At 51.4% G+C, this 22,175-nt stretch overlaps 1 protein-coding gene across 6 annotated transcripts; it reads left to right on the forward strand.

Moving 5' to 3' along the window:
• Positions 1–4,512: 4,512 nt before the first annotated feature.
• On the forward strand, positions 4,513–20,470 carry LOC106146659. 6 transcript variants are annotated; one of them, XM_013504501.1, is made up of 3 exons: positions 4,513–6,854; positions 8,185–8,274; positions 15,172–20,470. In XM_013504501.1, exons 1-3 carry the CDS (start codon positions 6,590–6,592, stop codon positions 15,276–15,278), a joined length of 462 nt encoding a protein of 153 aa, XP_013359955.1. In that variant the 5' UTR covers positions 4,513–6,589; the 3' UTR covers positions 15,279–20,470. The 6 variants fall into 6 exon arrangements, with proteins under 6 accessions (XP_013359955.1, XP_013359956.1, XP_013359951.1 ...); XM_013504502.1 differs by having other exon boundaries at positions 17,207–20,470; XM_013504497.1 differs by having other exon boundaries at positions 8,213–8,274.
• Positions 20,471–22,175: the final 1,705 nt, after the last annotated feature.

The following is a 22,175-nucleotide window of genomic DNA, read 5'->3' on the forward strand; positions in this document are numbered from 1 at the left end:
CCCTCCTAGAGGTTCCATGCCCCAGCTGACTGCCCCGCCCCCTCTGCTGATCTGTTTAACCCAGAGACTCTGCGAGTGCTCCTGCGCTTTGATCCGGCAAGCTCCGGCAGCGTCTGTTCCATTATTCACCGCAGGGAGGACACCTCGTCATTACAGACCAGGCGGGCTGCCCTTGCCTCCCCAGGGCCGCGGGTCGTGGCCATCAATAAGTCAGCAGCAGCGGCTGGATCTGAGACGCCTTTTGTGGAAGGGATTTGCACCGTTTCAGAATCGGAGTTTTCTACAAGCCTCCCTTTGGAAGAGATCAGGAGAGGAAACAATGAACACGGAGATTACAGAAGCACCTGTACAGAGACGAAGTCACACGTCCTCCCTCCCCATGCGCTCAGCTTTTGAAGTAAGAGTCTGATACGCAGTCCTGCGTCGCTGGATGACGAGGACACAACGTGAGCAACGCATCACACGCTGATTTCGTCACTGTCCAAATCACAGCGCGTCTTACACACACCCAGGTGGGACAGGGCACCACCCAGCGCAGCCTCTGGATGTGGTCAGGGGACATGGTCACCGGGGTGAGGAGGCGCGCCTCTGGGCACGCCACTTCGTGCTGAACTCTTTTTTCCCCTTTAATAAGCAGGAGGAGTTCTCCACAATAACAACAAAGAATAAGGCTCAGCAGATACATGAGCAGGTAAACTAGTCATTGATGCTCATTATGAAGCCCCCACTCCCCGTTAGGGAGCGTGTGCTGAGCTCATTTCACCAGCGTACTTTCACACCAGCGACCCTGAGCCGTTGCAGGCAGGGGCTGGTTTCGGGGAAAATAGGTTTGAGGTTGACACAGAAGAAGCTGCAGGCTAAGCGCTGGCATACACGGTCCACAGTACGGTTTGAGCTCCTAGAAAATCCAGTGCTGCCTCTGATCTGACCACGGGGCTCAGCGGGGAGCGCCGGAAACTGAGGCAGTGCTGCTTGCTGCCCGCGGCGCTCCGGCTGTGAGGCCCAGTTCCTACCTAGGCCGAGCCTGGACCAGCCTGCGGCCCCGGGCTGGGCCCTCTGCTTTCCAAGCAGCAGGGCGGCGGTGGTGGACACCAGCGCCCCCACAAACAGCCAGGACAGGGCGCTATGACGCTGCAACTTCCCAGCTCTGCTATAACCTCACAGGTGATTTCGCGGGCCTGAGTGTACGCATGTGCCCCTCACGCTCAGTTTTTCTCCCACATAGCGTTCAGGGTGCGCATGTGTGTGACACACGCTCGCTCCCACACACTCCGCAGGACACCAGCTCTGGACAAGCGCTTTGCTCAAGGCCGCACCCCAGCATTTACCCCAGGCCTTGGGAAATGCGTGCGATAGACAAAGAAACGGCTCTCACGGGAGCCTGCGTCACGCCCCAGCTGGGTCACCCTCTCTCTGGGTCTCCATATGCCTTTCGTGTGACCAGGGCGAATCTCTCCAGAGAGTGCGACCGTGCGCCACCCCACTGAGTTCACCCCAGCCTTCCAGACCCGGCCCTGGAAGACTCGGGTGCACGGGAGTGACCTGCGCAGCCCTCGGCCAGGGCAGGAGGCGAGCACGACGCTCAGGACTCGGTCTGACACCCCAAGGACAAGAAACACAGCCCAAAGGACATTGGGCATCCAGAGCGGGGCGGGGCCACGAACCAGGAGACCTCGCCGACTCAGCCTCACCCAGCGAGTGTAGACGAGTCATTCCCAGCCCCTAGGGGGCGCTCTCCTGCCTCGGCCTGCAGAGCGGGTTAGGCCGGGTTAAGAGCGGGTTAGGCTGGGTTGGGGCTGGGTCGGACCGGGTCGGGCCCGGCTGGAGCCGAGTCAGACCAGGTTAGCTCGGGTTAAGGGCGGGTGAGGCCGGGTTATGCCGGGTTGGGCCGGGTCTGGCCGGGTTAGGGTTGCTGAGGCCAGGTCGGGGGAGCTGCTGCGTGCGCCCGCTCAGAGGAGGTGCGGCGCGGCGGGAGGGGCGGGGGTCCCGGCTCCGCGTCCGCCCAACTCTCACTCCACAGCCTGGGCCCTGGCCTCGCGCGGCGGGCCGCCCACAGCCGGCGATCCGCTCGCTCAGAGCCCACGCGCGGCCGGGACGGGCGGTGGAGGCACTTGCCGCGGCGCCGAGTGTCCACCAGAGGGCAGCCGCGGGCCGCGCAGCCAGGAGCTCCCGACCTCGCAGGCTCTCAGCCGCGCCTGCGCAGACCCGAGGCCGCCTGCCCGCGCTTCCGGCTCCCAGCAGCGTTGAGCTACGGCACTCGGCGAGCCAGGGGCGGTTCGGGTCCCGGACCTCCCGGCTTGGCCGCCTTCCTCTCAGGCGACGCGATGTGGGGCCGTGAGAGCCAGGTGTGATGGCGCAAACCTGTGATCGCAGTAGTCAGGAGGCTGAGGCAGGAGCATCGCCAAAGGTGCAGGGTCAGCCGGGGCTGCATAGTGAGACCCTGTCTCAAAAAAACAAAACAGAAATCAGCCTGCATCTCACCACCTCTCCCACCCGATGGCCCAAAGTCCACCCATTGGCCAGCCTCCCTCCTCTGTCCTGCTGTGGTCTGAGCAAAGTGGTCACCACAGTTTTTCCAGTGCTGCGCATTGAACCCAGGGACTTAACACTGAGCTACACTCCCAGCCCCTATCCCCTCTTGAGAGTCAGGCTCTCCCTAAGTTGCTAAGTTGCCCAGGCTGGATTCCAATTTGAGATCCTCCCGCCTCATCCTCCTAGAGTTTAGTGATTACAGGTAAGCACCACCACACCTGGGTCTGTCTTTACTCACAGGAATCGGCCTGATTGATGTGCTGGTCTCCCACCAACTCCGTGACTTTGGGCGATGCCCTTCTCCCTGTGTAACTCATCCCTGACTTGGTGGCCGTTGTGCCAAGGCGGAGCCCCGGAGAACGGGGCTGTGCAGTTTCCAGACAGCCCCGTGGCGGGCTGCAGACGGCAGGCTCTTACAGCTCCGACTGCCAGTCAGGGCGGGAAGGGTCTCAGGGATGCGCCAGGCTGGGAGAGGAGCCGGGAGCACAGTGCCCCAGGCCAGGAGTTGTCGCGCAGACCCTGCCGCAGGGGGTGGGGGCACGCTTGGTTCACAGGAACCCTGGCCTGTGGGTCCCCGGGAGCCTCACCTGCTACAGAAGGCCCGATTCTGTCCCGGCCTCTGCACCGTCAGCCCCACAGCTACCCTGGCCGTTTCGGGGCCCTGTCCTCTTTGGCAGTCGCACACAGGTTGGTGGCCTGGCAGAGCCCTGCTTGGCGGCAGTGGCGGCGAAACCGAGTCTCAGAACCAACGCCCGCTCTTCCCGCGCTCGGCAGAACGTTCTGAGGTCCGTTGCTCCTGCAGCTCAGAGAGTAACTTCCAGTTCGATGCTCTGCCACCTTCTGCAGACCAGGGGGCGCTTTCTAGTTTATTCTTGAAACCAAGTGCTCTGGGGTGGCAGGCCTGTGGCACAATGTTGCTTTTCTCTTAAGACAGAAGGTCTTGATGTAGGAGTTGTTTTGCGCTGAACACACCTCAGCGCTCAGGCGTGGTCGCAGTGCTGCGCTTTGCAAGGAACAAGCGGGTTTGGGCTGTGCCCTGGGCGCAGTTCTCAGCGGTTCTAAACGGTTCCCGTAACCGGGGCTGTGCTGAGATTGCACAGAGGGGCCCGCCTGCCCGCCGCAGCCAGAGTAGCGGCGCTTTTATTTTGTGTCTAGGTTCTGCTTTCGGAAAAGAAGACTGCTTTTACAAACGTTTCAAGTGAGGAGGACACGGTGTGGGGGCGGGGAGTACAGAGACTCTGTACTTTCTGCCTAATTTCCCACTGAACCCAAAGCTGCTCTACAAAATACAGTTTATGATTTAAAAAAAAAAAATGTTTTGAAATCTACAGCGCCAGAAGATTGTAGATCAGGGCCGCTGAAGATCTGTGAACAATTGTTAACAGCTCATCCTTGCCAAGCACTGCAGCCGGCGCTCCCAGCGAAGCGAAGCACAGAGTTTACAGCCTCCCTGCCTGCAGAGCCCGCGCCTGCCCTGGGCTGGGGAACGCGTGTCCTTGTTACCCGGCCTTTCTTCCCCGACAGCAGGGAATCTGATTTTTTAATAAATATAGTGAAGCACTGCAAGGATTTTTTTTTCAGAATTGGTAACATGTACCGAGAAAATTACGATGTGACTTCTCATTTGAAGGAAAGGAAGGGTTGATCATTTTGTATTTCTGTCTTTAAAAATGTTTTGTTTGCAGCTGCACGTTGGTTGACTGATCTTCTGCTTTTTTGTTAATCCTCCCTGCCGTGTCCGAGTCCTGGTCCCTGGCACCTGTGAATAAGTTACTATATTAGGGAAAAGGAGACTTATAATTGTGATTACTTTAAGAATCTCGAAATGAGGAAATCGTTCTGGATCACCCACAGGGGCGGGGTACAATGGTCGGGGAGGGTCGGGGGGAGGCAGGCGGGGACAGCGCAGAGCGCAGGGACAGAGCGTGAGGAAGACTCGTGGCCCTCAGAGGCTTCAGAAATGAAGATGGGGACCAGAGCCAGGGATGGGGTGGCTTCTGAAACCTGGGAAAGGCCCAGAGCCCGCCACACACACACCCGCCTTCAGCATGAACACAGCCTGTACTGGCTGCCCAGGGACACGCATGCGGACACCAGACCTGAACAGTTATCACTTGAGTTGTTCCCTGCCGCTAGGTTTGTGGTCATTCATGACAGCAGCAGGAGGGGACAAATCCCCCCCGCCCCTCCTAGGGAAGTACCCGGAGCAGTGATCAGGTTGGGGCAACTGGTGTAGCTGTCATCGCAAGATTTATGGTGTCTTTGTGGCAGGAAGGTTTAGCAGCCTCTCTGTTAGCTGTTTTGAAATACACTGTGGATTGTTGTCAGCCATGGTTACTCTTGTGCGCTGCAGAAATAAGAGTTCGTGCTTCTGTCCAGCAGCACCGCTGCACTCTACACATGCACACGCACACACACACACTCGCTCATGCACATGCACGCACACGCACGCACACATGCACACGCACACGCACGCCGCTGGTAGCTGCTCTGCTGTTTCCGGAGATCAGCTTGTTCCGCTCCCTCTGTGGGTGAGGTCAAGTCCCACTTGTCTTTCTGTGTCTGGCTCCTACTAAAGCCAGGGGCCTCCGTTTCCATCCAACAGGATTTCATCCTTTTTGTGGCCAAATAATATTCCACTGTGCCTCTACCCGGTGTTTTGCTTTACCAAGTGGTCTTCAGGAACACTTAGGTGAGCACCCCATCTTGACTGTGGTCAGTAGTAACAGTGAACGCAGGGCCGTGGGTGACTGCTTGATGTAAGGGTCTCATTTCCTTTGGATGAATACTGAGTATCATGATCATCGTATCACGCGGTGGCTCTTTTTCTAGCTTTTTGACAGATCTCCATCCTGTTCTCCTAATCACTGTGCTCATTTACATCCCACCTGGGTGGGGAAGAGCAAGGCCCGGTTCCTGTGCAGCCTGCCTATTCTCCTATCAGCGCAAAGGGGCCCAAGGAAGGCTTCATCCTTCTGCCTAGAGAAAGTCGTCTCTGGCTCCGGGGGGCTGGGGGCAGCAGACCTCCTGGGAGCCAGGCAAGACTGATGCTTTTATCACTAACAGGTGTCAATTGGCAAAAGACCAGCACCCCAGTTTCTCCTGACAGTCAGGCTCTCCTCACCCGGATATTCCACCATTGTATCTGGACAGCAAGTGGAGGATAGGGTGAGATGGCCGCGTAGTGCAGTCCTTCCAGGGTGCCAGGACCACGCGGTGGGGCTGGAGGCCCTCTGCGCAACCGGGCTCGCTCCTCTTCCCTTGGGAACAGGAGGCCAGGAAGCGGCCGCTCCTCCTCCTCCTCAGGACCCCTGACCAGCGGAGTTGGGCTCGGGGTGGACGGTCAGCCCTCGGTTCTGGTTCTGGTGTGGGGGGCAGCAAGGCTGGCGCCGGCTCCCGAGTTTGCACCCCGCTTGCATCCAGCCCTCCTAGGCCGGCGGGGCCCTGTGGCTAACCCAGAGTGACTCCGCATGACCAGGTGGAGATGCTTCCTCACTGTTACGATCCCTCTTCCTTTCCAGGGCTTCAGGACCGGGAGGCACAGGTCTGCGTTGCCATCTCATGTGACAGTCTTGTTAGGATACCCGTGGCCCCACTCAGAAACCACCGGTATCTGGAGGCGGAGACGGGTTCAAGTCCCAGGTCCCTGCGTCCCCGTGGGTGAGCGTGGCAGGTCCCCTCCCGAGACGGGTCCCGCTTTTCCTCTTGCAGAATGAGGATAACACCCAGCCTGCGAAACCTGAGGGAAGGTAAAAGTGACGTAGGTAAAGAATACGGGCAATTATAAGCACTCGACCGGTAGCTGTATTTATTTCTGCCCAAGAAAACTGAGAGGGGGCGTAGCAGCCGGTAGACTTGGAACTGAGATGTCTCCACAGCTCCCCCTGGCCGCAGGCCTGAGACGTCTCTCGGGGACTCTCCGATCGCCCCACCCGACCGCCCAGCTGTGCACATCTGGAGACCGCGCCTGGCCGGAGCTCCCCAGCCGCGTCTCCAGCAGGTCCCGTCCTGGCCGGATCTCCCGCGCAGAGGGCCTAGAGACCGCGTCTTCGTGGAGATGCTGCGGGCGCGCGATGCTTGGCAGCTGCGCACCCCGAAAGTGCAGCCTGGCTCTGCCGGCTGGGACCGCGGCGCGGAGGCGTCGGAGAGGGGCTGGCGTGCAGCCCGCGGCGGTTCAGACCCGGCCAAGGCGCCCGGTGCGGGCCCAGGCGACTCCGTCGGGTTGCGGGGCTCCCGGGACACCGCCCAGCACCGCGAGGGCCGGGCAGCTGCGTCCGACACCACCTCCACCCGGACTCAGCTCCTTGGCCGCAGGCTTGCAGGTGGGAACCCGGGAGGCGCTGGCGCGGGGAGGGACGAGGCAGTTTCCGCCTACACCGGAGAGGCTGCAGCAGGACGGGCGGGGTCCCCCAAGTGGGCTGAGTCTATAGCGGGGCCCCGCGCCTCCTCGAGTTAGGCCGCGCCATCCCCGAGGCCGAGGTCCTCCCTTCGGGCAGGAGGCCAAGAGTCCACGCCCTCATTCCGGGACGGGGCCCGTGCCTCTCCCAGAGTCCCGACAGCCGGCCTGCTGGCCACTGCCGGTGACCAAGAAGTGCTTCCCTGCGGCAGACGCTACCTGAATGGCCGCCTTCCGCGCCCTTGCCCTCCAGGGCGCCTCTCCACGTGCAGTCCCGCGCGGGCAGCAGGGGCGTCGGAAGCCGGTGGGCAATGCACATGCCCTGCTCCACCACCAGACAGCAGGAAGGAAGGAAAGACGGGAGGGAAGAGAGAAGGGGAGGAAGGAAGGGGGAGGAAGGAAGGGGAGAAGAAAGGGAGGCAAGAATGCGATGGGGCAGCTAGCGCTGTGTAAATTGGGGCCGCCGCCCTGCTTCAGAACCCGTCTTTGGGACGCTGTCTCTGGAAGACCCGGCTGTGAGCAGCAGTGCGAGGGTCGGGTCCGCGGGGTTCCTGTCACTATCTGTGCACACGCAGACCTTTGGATCCCGTAGAATACTGGAAAATAACTGCGTTTGGGATCTGAATAAGATCACACACTCACTGGACTCTTCTCCTAAGGGTGTCTACTGAAGCCCAGGCCTCGGCTGGGAGTGACGCCCTGGGTGTTCGCTGAGTCTTTTGAGCTAAAGGGAACCAGTGCAACCATCTTGTCTGGAGATGCATGAGGTGCCAGGCCGGCCCGCTCCGCTGCGTGCCTTCTTCCTGCCCCACAGAAGGCGGTGCCAGCTGCTTTGTGCACAGGTGTAGGGCTACCCTATCTCCCGGCTGCACTCCTCCCTGCTGGCGGAGCTGGTGTTTTACCAGCGGGCACCGGTGCAACTGTGGCCAGGGAGACATGGGAGACGCTTGTGAGGACTTAGAGGAGACTTTTCCCCCTTCTTTAAAGGGCACGAGAAGGCACATTTCCTTTATTTGCTTCTGGTTCATTGTCTGGACCTGCAGCAACCTCCCAGACTCTTCCAAGAAATCAGGCTAGAAGGACAAGCAAACTACTGAGGACGACAGGGGAGAGATTACAGAAGCTTGAGATCTTCATGACATTGCCACACCTTAAATTAATCAGCCTAGAGAGGAGGGGAAACCCGTGGGATTGTCTTTTTCAGTTAGACGAATTGTTTTTCTCATTTAAACTGGTTGAGTTGTTTTTCTACTTAGGTCACTTTTCGTGGGGTTTTCTTTGCAGCCACACCGCCCTCATGCACGCCATGCTCGAGCAGCGCTCTCCCTGGAACATGAGGAGGGTAGGTGAGTTATCAACAGAACATTTGTATTGCTGGCAGCACCATGCATGGCATTACTTTGTCCCCGTATGGGTCTCAGACATGCTCAGTATTTCGGTACTAGTGACTCAGCGACCCTCTTCTCATTGCCCAGTTTTGCACCTGTCCATCTGTCTTTCTGCCACCCAGCTGGTGCTCTCTGGACCGTCCAGTTCAGATTTCCAAGAATAAGGACGCTGTTTGGTCCAGCAAACGCAAGGCTTATGACAGTGAGGCGCTTCAGTGCCAGCCGCTCCCTGCTCCTGGCATGTTCTCCTGTCTGCCTAGTAAGCTGTGGTGAGGATGCAGACACAGATACTGCCAGCCACACTCAGCCTGCGGCCCTGCGGGCAGGGCAGTTCTCACTAGAAGGAGCAGTGGTCTTGGCAGGCCCAGAGACTGACCCACCCTCATGGCCTTCGTGGGGAGCCGTGGAATGGAATACTGAGACTGCAGGATGAACGCAAAGGCATTCCTTCCCTCCACAACCCACTCTGCTGTAGATCTGCCCACCCACCCCCAGCAAGGGGTGCTCAGCCCAGCTCTACTTGGGTGCTTCGATCTGCCCCAGCCACTCAGTCCACTACTCAGGAAGCGCCTCAGCCTGGGGCACCCCATGTGCAGCCACGCTGCTGCTGTACAAGCCCTGCATGCCGCAGAGTTCTCCACATTCATCGCGTGGGAGCCGTTTCCAGGGTTATTTGGTGTTCGAGACGCTTGAAGCCTGTGTGGTGCAGCACTGGGTCGGGGCTGGGAGCAGAACGCCTGCAAGGAGCGGGGTGGGCACTTCCTACAGCAAACTGGGAAGACAACCCGCTCGGAGGCGAGGGGCTCCGAGCCCAGCGTGTGCGGCGATGCCTTCAGGGCTCGGGTTGTTCTCACAGCGTGGAGGTCATTCCTGCCCTTTCGAGCACGCGGTCCAGGCAAGGAGGAGGTAAAACTGTCACTTGTGAGTTTCTGTCACTTGCCCCTCCATCATGTAATGAGTTCTGCAGCCTGGGCAGGCTGTTGGAACCTTGTATGCCTCCTTTTCTTCACAAGTGACATGTGTTTGATGATCCTTCTCTCCTGTCCTTGGAAAGTGTTGCCAAGGGCCTTCCATGTCCTAAGGCCCCTACAAACCTTTGGGCCCACATTAGCGCATTTGAAAGCTGTAATTCTAAGCTCTCCGAGAGAAGTGGGCCTTCTGATTATTTCAAGCGGATTATGGTCAGAGGCACCAGCCCCCACATCCAGCAGGTCCTGTGGTGTCACCCAGCCAACAAATGAGCATGGAAGTCCTGGTGGTCACAGAGCAGAAATAAGAAGAGGCCAGGACTGTCGGGGTGGAGCTTCCTTCACTCACTTGGGTATGAGCAGGGCGCGTGCGGAGGCCAGAGTCGCCTTCAGTGCTGAGCCTGGCGTCCTTTATGAGTTCATGCCGTGCAGGGCACAGAACAGGACCCAGGCCGAACACTGGCTGGGAGCTAACGTCAGGCAGGTGCAGAGCCCACTGCTGCTGAAGCCAGAATTCAGAGCACAAACAATGGCTCAGGAGGGAGGACAGAACTGTCAAGACCTGGGAGCCAAAGGTCCTTTGGGGGCGCCGTGAAGGCAGAGGGTAATCCCTGGGGTCAGAGTCAGCGCGGTGGACTAGACCTCAGAGCACCAGGGAGTCCAGTGAGGCTACGTCAAAGCCACTCAGAGAGCAAATGCAGCTCCTTGAGTCGGAGAGGTCCGGGGGCTCTGCAGGCTTTACAATTGGGCACCACAGCTCTCAGTGCTACCTGAGGCGGGGGGAAGAACAGGACCACCTTGCCTCAGAGCTCAGCAGAGGTGGATTTTTTTGCCCCCAGAAAAAAGTATGCAGAGATCATCCACCTGGGCGGGGATACGGCTCAGCGGCACAGCGCCTACCTTGCAAGTGTGGGGTCCTAAGTTCAATTCCTAGTGTGTGGGGACCATCCACTTGCCCGGTGTGCACGTCTTGCACAATACCTAAGGCTGTGAGCTGGTGGGGATTTATTCCATCATTAGGTTAAGTGAGAGTTGGCCTTAAGATAGGAAGTATAGTTCTGGGCAAGCTGGGCCAAATTCTGTGAGCTGTTTTTAAACTCAGGGTCTTTACCCTGAGCTAAATCCCCAACCCATTTTTAAAAACCATTTAATTTTCAGACAGGGTCATGCTAAGTTGCTCAGCCTGGGCTTGAGTTTGCCATCCTCTTGCCTCAGCCTCCTGGATTACTGGGATTACAGCCCTGTGCTGTGATGCCTGACTTCATGTGAAGCAGTGTTCCCTCTGATAGCAGAAGTTGGGTCTGAGAAGGGGCTGAGGCACCATCAGGGGCTGGAAAGTGGAGGCACTTTCTAAGATTTCCCGGTGGCCCTAGGAGCTGAGGGCAACTTGCAGCGGAAGCCAGCAAGGAAACAGGGATCTCAGTCCTGCAGCCACAGGCACTAAGCTCTGCCAGCAAGAGGGAGTTGAATGTGGACTGACTGATTCTCCCAAGATAAAAGCCCACCCTGATCAGCATCCTCCCTTTGGCCTTGATGGCTACCCGCTGCCAGGGAACACAAGCGTACATGCCAGATTCAAAACCTGTAGCCTAAGCAATGGGTGTTCTTTTCAGCTTTTAAGTTTGGGGTGATTTTTTATGCAACAATAGAAAACAAATGCAGATCTATGAAGAAATATGCAGTTCAGACTCAGGACTAGACGTGTGTGTTTTCATCTGATTCATACAAGGTGTGATGGAAATATGGTGAATGTTTAAAGTTTTAAAAAATTATTGCAATATGACAAATTGCCATTAATTCCCCTCAAAGTACTTCCCTTTGCTCCAAGCACACTTATTCCATCGCTCATGCCACTTTGGGGAGCAGTGCTAGGTTCCTCTTTTGTGAGTGTCACATTTCGTATAGACACTTGTATAGACACTCATGAAAGAGAACTTCCAGAACTGCTTCAGAAAGTGACATGGATGATGGGATGAGTATGCTCAAAGCAAGAGGGAGGATTTTGAGGAGGATAAATTACAATGTGCCTTTTACTGTAATAAATTTTTATTTAAATATTTTCCATATCTTTCTGTCACACCTCATATATTAGATTTCCATCACTATAGTGACATGCCTGAGATAATTATCTTATAAGAGGGAGGGCTTGTAGGGGGCAGTTAATGACAATGTACCCTTTCCTGTGTAATTTTTTAACAATGTAAGTGTTCATTGTGTATTTTACTTATCCCTTGTATACACTTTGGTTTTCCCCACATTTTCTCCTTTTTTTTCTATTAATTTCTTTATAAATATTTAAAAATTTTGAAATCTGATTACTAAGAGTCAGAAAGAATGGGACGATTTCCAATTCTAATAAAATACAAGGAGAATATAAGGTCTGCACCCTGCACCTGTCAGTATATATGGCTTTGGGAAAATCACTTCCCTCCTTACTTCTAAGTTCCTCATCTATAAAATAGAGGTTATAATGCTTACACACTGTGTTTAAGTCAAATTCAAATCAGTTAATATATTTCAATGTGCTTTATAAGATATAAACCTATAAGCAAACGTGAGCTACTGCTTTATTAAGCCGGCAGGGACAGCCCCAGCTTGAACATCTGGAAACCTGTGGCGAGGAACAGCGCCCCCTGGAGAGGCCTTTGGGCACTGCAGCCAGGGCCAGTTCTCTAGAGTGTGCTTTTATCAGGCAAGGGAGAAGAGTGGCCTGAGAAGCTGGCTGTCCTCATTCTCAGCATCACCAGCAACAGCAGTGAAAACTCTAAATGGAAAAAAGGACCCTGGCCTCCCCCAGGGGCCAGCTCAATTGTTTAGAGAGGAAAGAGCAGGAAGTGAGAGCACAATGCCTCTCGCAAGGAGGGCAGGCAACACGACAGCGGTGCCGGCAGCACCTGTGGAGCCCAGAGCACGCTCAGAGCGCCGCAGTCTCCTAGGAGGCCGCCCTAGATGTTATCTGGGAGACCTGCCGACTTAAGCCGTGCGTGTGAAAGCCTCGCACAGGAAAGAGATGGGTGCGCCCAGGGCTGCAGGCCGGGGGAGGTCCCACTTGGAATTTCAGTCTGTAACAAGAAAACTGAACAGTAGAGGGATGACAAGCACCCCGAGAGGGACTGACGAGAAGACAGATGTGGAAATCAGAGGCGTTCTCCGCACTCAGCAGCCTCCACACAAGCAGAATGTTTACTAAGGATCACATTGCAGTCGCCAGAAGAGAAATACTTTGGAGAAGATTCAGAAGGGGAAAAACCAGCACAAATGCTATATTTACCCAACATGACAACAAAGCAGCTTGTTTCCTGCCTGTCCTACTATTCACTGACAATGAAGACACATTTTTTAAAGAAGAGTAAACCCAGGAAATTTGAGAAAACATGCACACACAAACGAAAGGGGAAATGCAGATAAACTAAAGAAGTCGTTGAAAGCAGAGCATTATGTTACACTCCTGAGATCCACATGCTCTGGAAGGCTGATGCAGGAGGACCTCAAGTGAGAGCCTATCCTGGGCAACTTAGCAATTCAGTGAGACCCTGTCTCAAAGATTTTTAAAAGGCTGGAGATACAGTTGAGTCCAAAGGCCCTGAGAAACATCCCTAGCACTGCAAAATAATAAAATAGTAATAAAAATATTAAAAATTGAAAGCTTCCACAAGTGCATAGCATTTTGTAACCAGTCCAGAGATGGGCAAAACTAAGAGCCAACTGCAGTAGTTAAATCCAAATGCCCCCACACCAGTGAGGAGATGCATTTTTAGAGTCTTAAGTAAACCCAAGAGTTGATGCAAGCTCACCTCTGCATTTATCATTTTCGAGAGCCCAAGAATGTTATCAAGTTCCTCTGAGCATTAGTTGCTCGGGCTATAGACTCAAGGTGAGACATGCACCACGGGCTTTGAAGAGAATTAAATGGAATATTGTGTCTACAATTGCTGGCATGGTATAGTCAGTGCTCAAAAATGGAGCTGAATGTCTAAATTCCGATTATGTTCCCAGCTATAAAGTAAGGGAATCAAATATTCTCAGGATCCTTTCCCTTTTTAAGTTTTGTGACTCTATCCTTGTACAGTTTGGTAGTTCCTTAGAAAGCTAAACAGAAACATTATACAGCAAGCCTACTCATAGGTAGATACCAAAGGAACGGAAACCAAAGAATCACGGATACTTGCACAGCAGTGTCATCACAGCATTATTTACCATACAAAAAGGCAGAAGAAAATAAGCAACTATATACTGATGAAGGGGTCAACAAAATGTGTATGTGTCATACATACAATGAAATATTACTCAGTCATGAAGAATGAAGTTCAGATACACTCTGCAGCACGGATTAACCTTGTAGACACCGTGCTGGATGAAATATGCCAGAGTGTGGTTCCACTTGTATAAAATATCTAGACTAGGCAAATTCCCAGAGACAGAAGGTAGAGATTACCCAGGGCTAAGAGAAGGGAGAAACGTGGGGTTCTTGTTAAGTGACTAGCAAGTTTCTGTTTGGGCCGATGGTGACGTTTTGGAGACAGATAGCAAGGGTGGTTGCATAGCAGTACAGATGTCATTAATACCATGAAATCACACCCTTAAAATGTTTATGTCCTATTTGTGTTACATATAGATATCTTTTCCATAAGAGAACCTCCCTCGGTCTTTCAGACTTTCCCCCAAAGATATGGAGACATCCAGTCCGAATGCTCCTTGTGTTTTCGTGTTTCTTCCTCTGTGTGGGAGGCCTTGAGGGTCAACTTGCCGGGCCTGGGTCACCCGCTCTCCTCCTGGGGGGACCCGGCGCTAACATGTCTGACCCACCTGTGCCGTGCAGGTGCAGCCCCGCCACGCGGGTGCTGAGGGTCCCCTGTGCGGAGCGCGGCAGGGGACAGGCACGGGCTGCGGCCCCAGGGCTCCCTGCGAGCGGGGAGGGCGGGGGGAAACACCAGGACCTACATCCCGCCGCCCTCTCCAGCCAGGGCAGCGCGGTCTTCAAGTCCTTCAGTCCGAAGCACAGGGCTCCGCTAGAGCCGTCCAACTCCTGGGAGGCTCTCGAGACCAGGCCTCCTGACCCAGCCCGAGGCCCCGGCCTCCCTCCAGCTCCCAGGCCCCGGGGAAGGCTCCCACCTGGCCTCTGTCCTGGTGCCATTCCCCACCCTTCCGGGGGACCTCCCCAGGACTGAGTTTGGGGCGGAGCTCCCGGGGCGGCCTTCCCATCCCGTGCAGCCTGTGCTGGGAGCCGTGTCACCCACAGCCAGCACGGGCCGCGGAGCTTCGCCCAGAAAAGCGCACTGGCTGCATAACTGAATGAGCTTGGACGGATGGGAGAAGAGCGGGGCGGCTGACCGCGGCAGGCCTCAATAGGTCGTATATGATAACGAGACGACAGTGGCAGCTCCCGGGAGTCCTTTGCCTCTTCCGGACCCTGAACACACCGGTAAAGACCCATTGTCAATATCAGTGGGATAGTAATTGCTACTGGCAGCCCAGGTTCCCAACAAGGAATGTAGGGAGACTGCTAGTTTTTGAGAAAGGTTAGCGGCCTCCAGGGGTCTTCTTTCAGGCAGAACTGCAGGCACGTCCTTTCCCTGCTACTACCAGAACCTGCTGGCTCTCTGCCTTCCTACTTCTGCTGGTGGTCGCAGCACCTGAGCTACTGCAACTTAAAATTCCTGTCATCTTTGCCTCCACCGGAGCTCCAGAGTTACCCCAGGACCTGTGCTCGGTGGAGGGATCTGTCCACATGGCTCTCCTGTTGCTGCTCTGGCCATTAGGGAGCGCGCTGATTCGGAGCTCTGTGAAGGACTGTTTTCCTCTACAGTGTGAACCTGTGGGGGCTCCGTGGGCACGCGAGCATCACTGAGGACGTAATACAGAATCAAGGCCTCTGCTTCTCTTGCAGGAACAGGAGCACAGCCCCATTCCGGGGGTTCATTTCCGGGGGAGGATGCAGTACCGGTTTCAAATGGCCTCCAACAAGGCAGTGGCCTAGCACTGCTTCCTTTTTGAACTTTATAGCCCAGAACAATTAAGACCATAGGTCTCTGCCACAGGAAACAGGAAGGCCAGGCTTTCTCCTCTGAGCCGCTGGCATTGTTGTGTTGTCTTTCACTACGTAGGAAAGGCCTTAAGGAGAACTGGATTTACAGCTTGGCTGTGGTCAGAAGGAACCTGAACTGGCATTGGTTATACACAGTCAAATCACAGAACGAAGTAAGTTCAACACAACTTCAAAGAGCTGTTTTATGCCATCTTTTTCAACTGTCCAAACAAAATCGTTCTACCATTTAAGTTGATTTTTTACATTATTACCTATGGATAGCATCCAACAGATACTTTCTTTAGAAAACAAACAACACACAGGACATAGAGGCGCTCTCTTGGAGCAGGTGTGGACAGGTGACAGCATCAAGCTCAGTGGCTGGTCAGGCTCAGGCTTTGGCCTAGAGTTTGTGAGTCTCCTCTGCTATCAGCATTGCATCGGGGGAAGAGCAGGGTTTGCCTCAGTGGTCCCTGGGAGCCTCGGTGTTCTCCTGCGGAGAATGGAAATAATAATCACATGAGCTTCACAGCGCACCATGGAGCCCGCGCAGCAGGTGGCACACGGCCTCCCTGCCTGGTCTTCCAGCCCACCTGCAGTGGGCATCCTTATCACGAGGACAAGCCCAGGTCTGGAAATCCCAACGACACATTTACTTTGTTCTCATTGTCGATCTAAAGTGAATAGTTCTCATTGGAACAAACAGTTCAAACAAATCTGTACAGCTTGGAGGGTTGGCTCATTATTTATAGGTATTTCACACATGCCCTGTGATTGTGGAGGCGTGTGGTATTTGGGAGTCAAAGCGTGGAAATTACTACCGGACTTCTCCAGGTTCCCCTTCTCTAATCCCAGGCCCCGGAGGAACTCAGCACTGTGTCCCCGCAGCCTCGCGTTCAGGATTTTGTAGGGATCAGGTTAGTATGTAAGCGCATCTGCTCTTGCTTAGCAGCAATATGACAAGCAGCTATTGGAATGACTCTTCTGAGATATTTTCCATGTTGTCCTTCGCTTGCTTTTTTAGAGGCTTATGAAATCAATTCCTGCTTGAGTTGCCTGCAGATGAGTTTTATCCTTCTGATTGTCGGGAAACAAAAACTGTGCAGTCCAACACCATCAGCTTTTGCTTTGCCTGCCAGAAGACATATAATCAGTTTATTGCCACGTGTCCCGTTCATTTCATTTCAGTGCCTAGAGGCTCCCCCTGCCTGGGGTCCCTCAACAAGGCCTGCAGGACAGTGGCTGTTAATTGCTCGTCTCACACCCTGTTTTCAGCTGGAGTCTTTGTAGAGTAAGAGTGGGAGGCAGCATGACTTTTAAACCTCAAAGGACAGAAACAAATTCACTTAATTCGATGTTATTATCACCAGCAAAAACTATGGGATCTGCACTGTAAGCGAATGTGAACAGATTATTGTAGGGATAGTTAAAATTTCTGTTCAGGAATGAAAATGTTAAAAACTCACCAATCCCATAGGTGTGTGACAGCAAAGGTGTCACACCGTGGAGTCAGCCTGCCTGGCTGTGAATCTTAGTGTCCCTTTGCACGAGGTGTAGAGCCTTGGGCAAGTTATTTACCTTCTCAAAACTCCAGGTTCATTATCTCCAAAGTACAGATAAAAAGCTTTGAAAATCCATGAGACACTTAAGTGCAGTAAACCTCCATAAATACCAGATTTCTCTCTTTCCACTCCTTTTCTCTCATGTGTGCTAACAGTATTCCTGACAGTTATCAAAAGCCCAATATTCGAATACTGAACAGTAGGTTTACGTGCTCTGAGGCACAATGGGTTATGGTCCCAAAATGCTGAAGATTGGAAAATCCTTAATTTTACTGTCTCTAGTGATTGCCTTATTCAAATTCCAGCAATCTAGGTCATGCGACATTCTTTAACAGGCACAAATGGCCGGGTGGAGCAGCTGTGGTCATGGGACCTGGGCTCAAGGCTTGGTGACTCAAGGTGTGGGAGGTGAACCACCACCTCCCTGACTTCCAAAACGGCTGCTGAAGGAATGGTTGGCCTACTCTTTCCCACACGCTCACCCTCCTACAGTGACCAGCAGTCCCACCAAGGCCTGGCAGGAAGACACCAGCTTGAGCTGATGATCCTACCCGGCGCAGCATCTCCACACCCTGGCAGCCAAGGGATGAGGTCACGGGTGGGGAGCCGGCGAGGACGGGGTCACCTGCTATCTTGGAAGTCCAGCCTCAGCCTCAGCCACACGCCACCCTTGGTTTTTGCTCATCCCAGCCCCAGCAGTAAAGCAACAACGGCAACACCTTCTCTGGGCTCAACGTGACCAGCAATCAGATGACACAGAGAAAACAAGCGTGTGACTTGTTCTGTTCCGCACATGGTGCTCAGTGATTTACATGAGACTCTTCTTATTCAATGTGCTGTGTCATGAGCAAGAATGTAGGGAGCACGAGAGCCAGATCTCTGAACATTAAGTTTGATTTATTCTTAGTCTGTATTTTACTTCACCACACCCTTATTTACAGGAGTCACAGTGATACCTGCATCAGATTTTTAAAATATCTGGTCATGTGTATTTTAAAATACTCTAAAAATATTATAAAAACCGTTATAAGAAGGGCTTTCCCACTGAGCAGGTACACTAACCAGTGTGGTACCTACATAATCTGTGACTCTTGAGCTCTGAAAAGATGGCTATAGCTACCGTGACTCCAGATTTCTTACTTTATCTAATGTAATGAATTTACTTTAAAAACTGACGTAGGAGAAGGGAAAGCAGAAAGGATCACGATGCAATTTGTGTATGTACCAGTTCCCCGCAATGATGCATTTGTTATGTATCACAATGCATACATTTCACTCAAACTGTTTCTCATGTAGGGTGTTCCTGTGTTACAGTGTGTACCTGTGTGTCGGGACATGCATTGCTTCTAGTGTTACATGTAAACATGCCACTGATCTAGTCCCTGTTCACATATTGATTCAGCATGTGTGATTCTTTTGCTGTCTAATGATGTCACATTATAATGTGTTTCTTTGAATATTTGAGGCAGACAGTATAAGTTACCCATACAAATCATAACTGGTAATGAGATAAAAATCTCATTTTAATTGCAAAATACCTAAATTATCTTTCTAGTTAAAAATAAGTATAGACCAATTTTTAAATCAGCAATGAAAACGTTTTACCGAGGCCAAATTGTATAGAAGTGCAAATGTTAGTTCTATGACAGGAACCCTCTTATAGTATTGGTGGGATTGTTGTACAACTGGTACAACCACTATAGAAATCAGTATGAAGAGTCCCCAAAAAACTAAAACTAGAAATGCCATTCGACCCAGCTATACCTCTTTTGGTTATCTTCCTGAAAGAACAAAGGCCATATTCCAGTGATATGTGCATACTCAAATTTATAGCAGCACAATTTACAGTAGCTAAATTATGGAAGGAAACTCTATGCCCATTAACAGATAAATAAAGAAAACGTGATCTACTACCTAGCCATAAAGAAAGATAAATATGAGTCATTGGCAGAAAAATAGATGGAGCTTGAGCCCATAATGGTAGAGAAACTTACTTATTTACTTTGGTACCAGTAACCTAACTCAGGACCTTGTGCTTGCCAGGCAGGCGCTGTGCCACTGAACTACATCCTCAGCCCCAACAGACCATAGTAGTAAGTGAAATAAATCAGACATAGAGCGTCAATTGAATCCTTTCTCAATAGGATATGAGAAACCCAAAATATAAGTATTCAAAGAGCAAGATAAAAGACTGATGGGAGGAAACAGTGATGTAGACTTTGTGGAAATGGGAAGGGGATCTGAGGGACTGGAAAGAGGAAGGGCAGGGCGAGGAGAGTAGAAATGATCAAGATGTGACGTGTGTATACTAACTCTCGGGGATGAACGCATTATGTATCACAGATAGGTAGACAGCAATTGGAAGAAGATATGTTGTAAGATCCACAACAAATCGCAGTTGCCCTTCACTGAGATGGAACCCAATGAGAAAGCTGACTACTGTTATGTAATTTGTTTAAAGATAATGAAGTGCGCTGTATTAAGAGATATTGGCAAATTCACAGTGAATTTGATAAATTTTCTCTCAACCTCCCAAAAAGAATGGATGAAAATACTTGAAATTAAAATTGACTATCTAAGAAGAAAAAAATTAAGATTTTTTTTTATTTTAAAAATTGAAGACTTTTACCAGAGTCCCGGTTATCTCTTTAGGGTATTAACTTACTGCGATTCTCACACACATGTATGCTTGCACACATATTCTTAGGTGGAAAGCTAGTAGAAGAAATTATTATTTTCATTACAGAAATTTTGTCATGAATTTATGAGGAAAAGTATAAAAATTATATCTCACAAAAAGTAGCAACTGCAAGTAGTTACCAACACAATAGCTTAAAAAATGCAAGACCTTAACAATAACAAAATCAACTAACTTGAATTTTGAAAAACTGCAAGTTTTCATTTTAAATTTTTAATTTCTTTTTGCTTTAGGAGAGTCAGGAAATATAAAATACACTGCCCAATTAGTAATTTGGGTATGTTTTGTCCCAGAACACTTTTTAATTTACAAAGAAATACTGTTTATTCGTGACCTAAAATGTCAAACTCATGGTATAGGTATTTTGTCAGTCCTTTACGTCTGTCAGAGAGGAATTTTGGATAGGTATTTAAACATTAGTTTCTAACACAATGAACAGTTTTCTAACTATGTTAGGCCAAAAATCCAGATTTATTGGTATTCTTTTTAAAGACTGATGGATGTTTCCTTTATTTCTTTGTTTCACTGTATGATGCAGCTTAAAAATATTTATGTTCAATTTTCTAAAGCCAATTCCATGAGACATGTCCTGGATACTGTTGCTAAGATCACTCAGTGTATACATGCAAATGCAATGCATCGCTGTAAGTTTATGGATCTGTTGAAAGAAATAGAAGACAGTGAATTTAATGGCTTCATGACTTCTTTGCCAAGGTTCTTTGCTTGAATTAGGGAAGAGTTTTACAAAGATTTACTCCACTGCCAACTCCAATTCAAGATTGTTTTGAAAATAAAGAATATTGAGCCGGGTGTGGGGGAGTGCATGTACATAACGCCAGCACTCAGGAAGCTGAGACAGGAGGATCACCTTGACTTCAAGGCCGGCCTGGGATACACAGTGAGTTTAAGTCCTGTCTGAACTGCATTGTGAGACCTTGTCTCAAAAAAAAGAAACAAAGAAAAGAAAGAATATTTGTCAAGTAGTTAAAAATAAAGACAAATCATGCCACTGTGATGAACATTTTCACATCAACATCACACCGTATCTGAACAAGCCAAATTTGAACTTTCAAGGAAAGGAAAAGTTTACCTGTGGTGTAACTACACAGATATGGGATTTTGAATTCTAACCTTCACAATTTAATAATAATGATCTATGCAACTTTCTTCCTTCCTTCCTTTCTTTCCTTCTTTCTTCTTTTTGAGACAGGGTTTCACTATGCAGTTCAGGCTGGCCTTGAGCTCACTTTGTAGCCCAGGCTGGTCTCAAACTCCCAGCCATCCTCCTGCCTCAGCCTCCCAAGTGCTGAGATTACAGGCGTGCACCACCATGCTGGGCACCTATGCAGTTTTCTTACATGAGTTCATGTGCATCCGCTCCTCCCTAGCACTGCCCTCAGCAGCTTGCAGGATGGGTGGGTGGGAGTCTGGGGGTAACAGGGACCCAAGTCAGGTGAGAATGCTTCTGACTGGAGATGAAGTGTCGGTTGGTGCTTGCTGTTGTTTTCCCGCTCTTTGCCCTTCTAATTATAAAAGAAAAAGAAAGGGGAAGGTCACTTTCACAGCCAAAGCAAGGTTTCCTCTGGAAGTCCAGCTGGCCAGTTAGAACACATCGGAGTCTATTCCAAGGAACAAAGAGTGAAATAAAGTATCCTTTCCCTAGGAAGTATATAAGTAAGTCACAGCAGGCCTTTGGCCCCGGGACAGTCAGAAGTTCTGAAGCACAAAAAGGAAGAAATGCTGACTTTCTGGGCCTTTGTGAAGCTGGGACTCTCTGACAGACAGTGGAAACTTCCCCTAAGAAAGCAAAAGGCTGATTTTACAAAATAAGAAAAATAGGATTAGGTGAGTAGAGTTAAAGGACGGACATTAGCAGGAGAAAGTTGCTTCATTTGCCTTGTGTGTCTTCACTTCATTATTTGCTCTACAAAATACAGAAGACTTGTGCGCAGTCAGTGATGGGTCTGACAGAGTCTTTTATTCTTTATTTTGATAGTCGTATTTATAGCAGCATAAATGACCCCACTGCTCCTCTGTCTGGCCGAGCGTGCTTTGGGAGGCACTGGGCTGGAGAGAAGGGGGTGTCTCGGAGAACGGACCCATGTTCCCAGCAGCAGAATGTGGATCGCAGACGCGGGAGGAGAAGCGAGGAAGCAGACTCTCGCCAGCGAGCCGTGCGCCTCAGCCTCGGCCGGGTCTGCGTCACTGCAGCTCTGTGCCTCCGGTCCCTGGCACCGAGCCTGGCACCACGTGGGTGGCCAGCATCATCGGTTGGCCGGAACTGTAAAGTGAAGTCATTTCCACAGGGGGATTTGTTGTCTATGCAGCAGGAGGAATGCAAACTATAGGAGAGCAAATAAATGTAATTATTTGTCACTTTTGCATTTTATTTCTCTTTAGTTTTTAATTTTAAAAAAAAAGTTTTCACCTTGTTTTTAGAAAAAACTGTTGCTCTACAGGACCCAAGACCGATACTTCTCACTACCTGAGTTCTCATCCAGCAAATAGTCTGTCGTGGCTCGAATCCATGCCTCCCCATCACCCTAATTGGAAACCTGCTCTAAATGATCTGCGTGCTGGGGCAGCAGAAACTTATAATTTGAGCA

This window comes from Chinchilla lanigera, unplaced genomic scaffold (genome assembly GCF_000276665.1).
Source record: "Chinchilla lanigera isolate Chin_1 unplaced genomic scaffold, ChiLan1.0 scaffold00088, whole genome shotgun sequence".
NCBI lineage: Eukaryota > Metazoa > Chordata > Mammalia > Rodentia > Chinchillidae > Chinchilla > Chinchilla lanigera.

Coding starts and splice junctions, on each gene's coding strand:
- LOC106146659 (XM_013504497.1), top strand. CDS start 6,399: ATGTCTCCACAGCTCCCCCTGGCCGCAGGCCTGAGACGTCTCTCGGGG. Junction 6,855..8,212: donor CCTTGGCCGCAGGCTTGCAG/GTGGGAACCCGG, acceptor TTTTCTTTGCAG/CCACACCGCCCTCATGCACG. Junction 8,275..15,171: donor CTGGAACATGAGGAGGGTAG/GTGAGTTATCAA, acceptor CTTCTCTTGCAG/GAACAGGAGCACAGCCCCAT.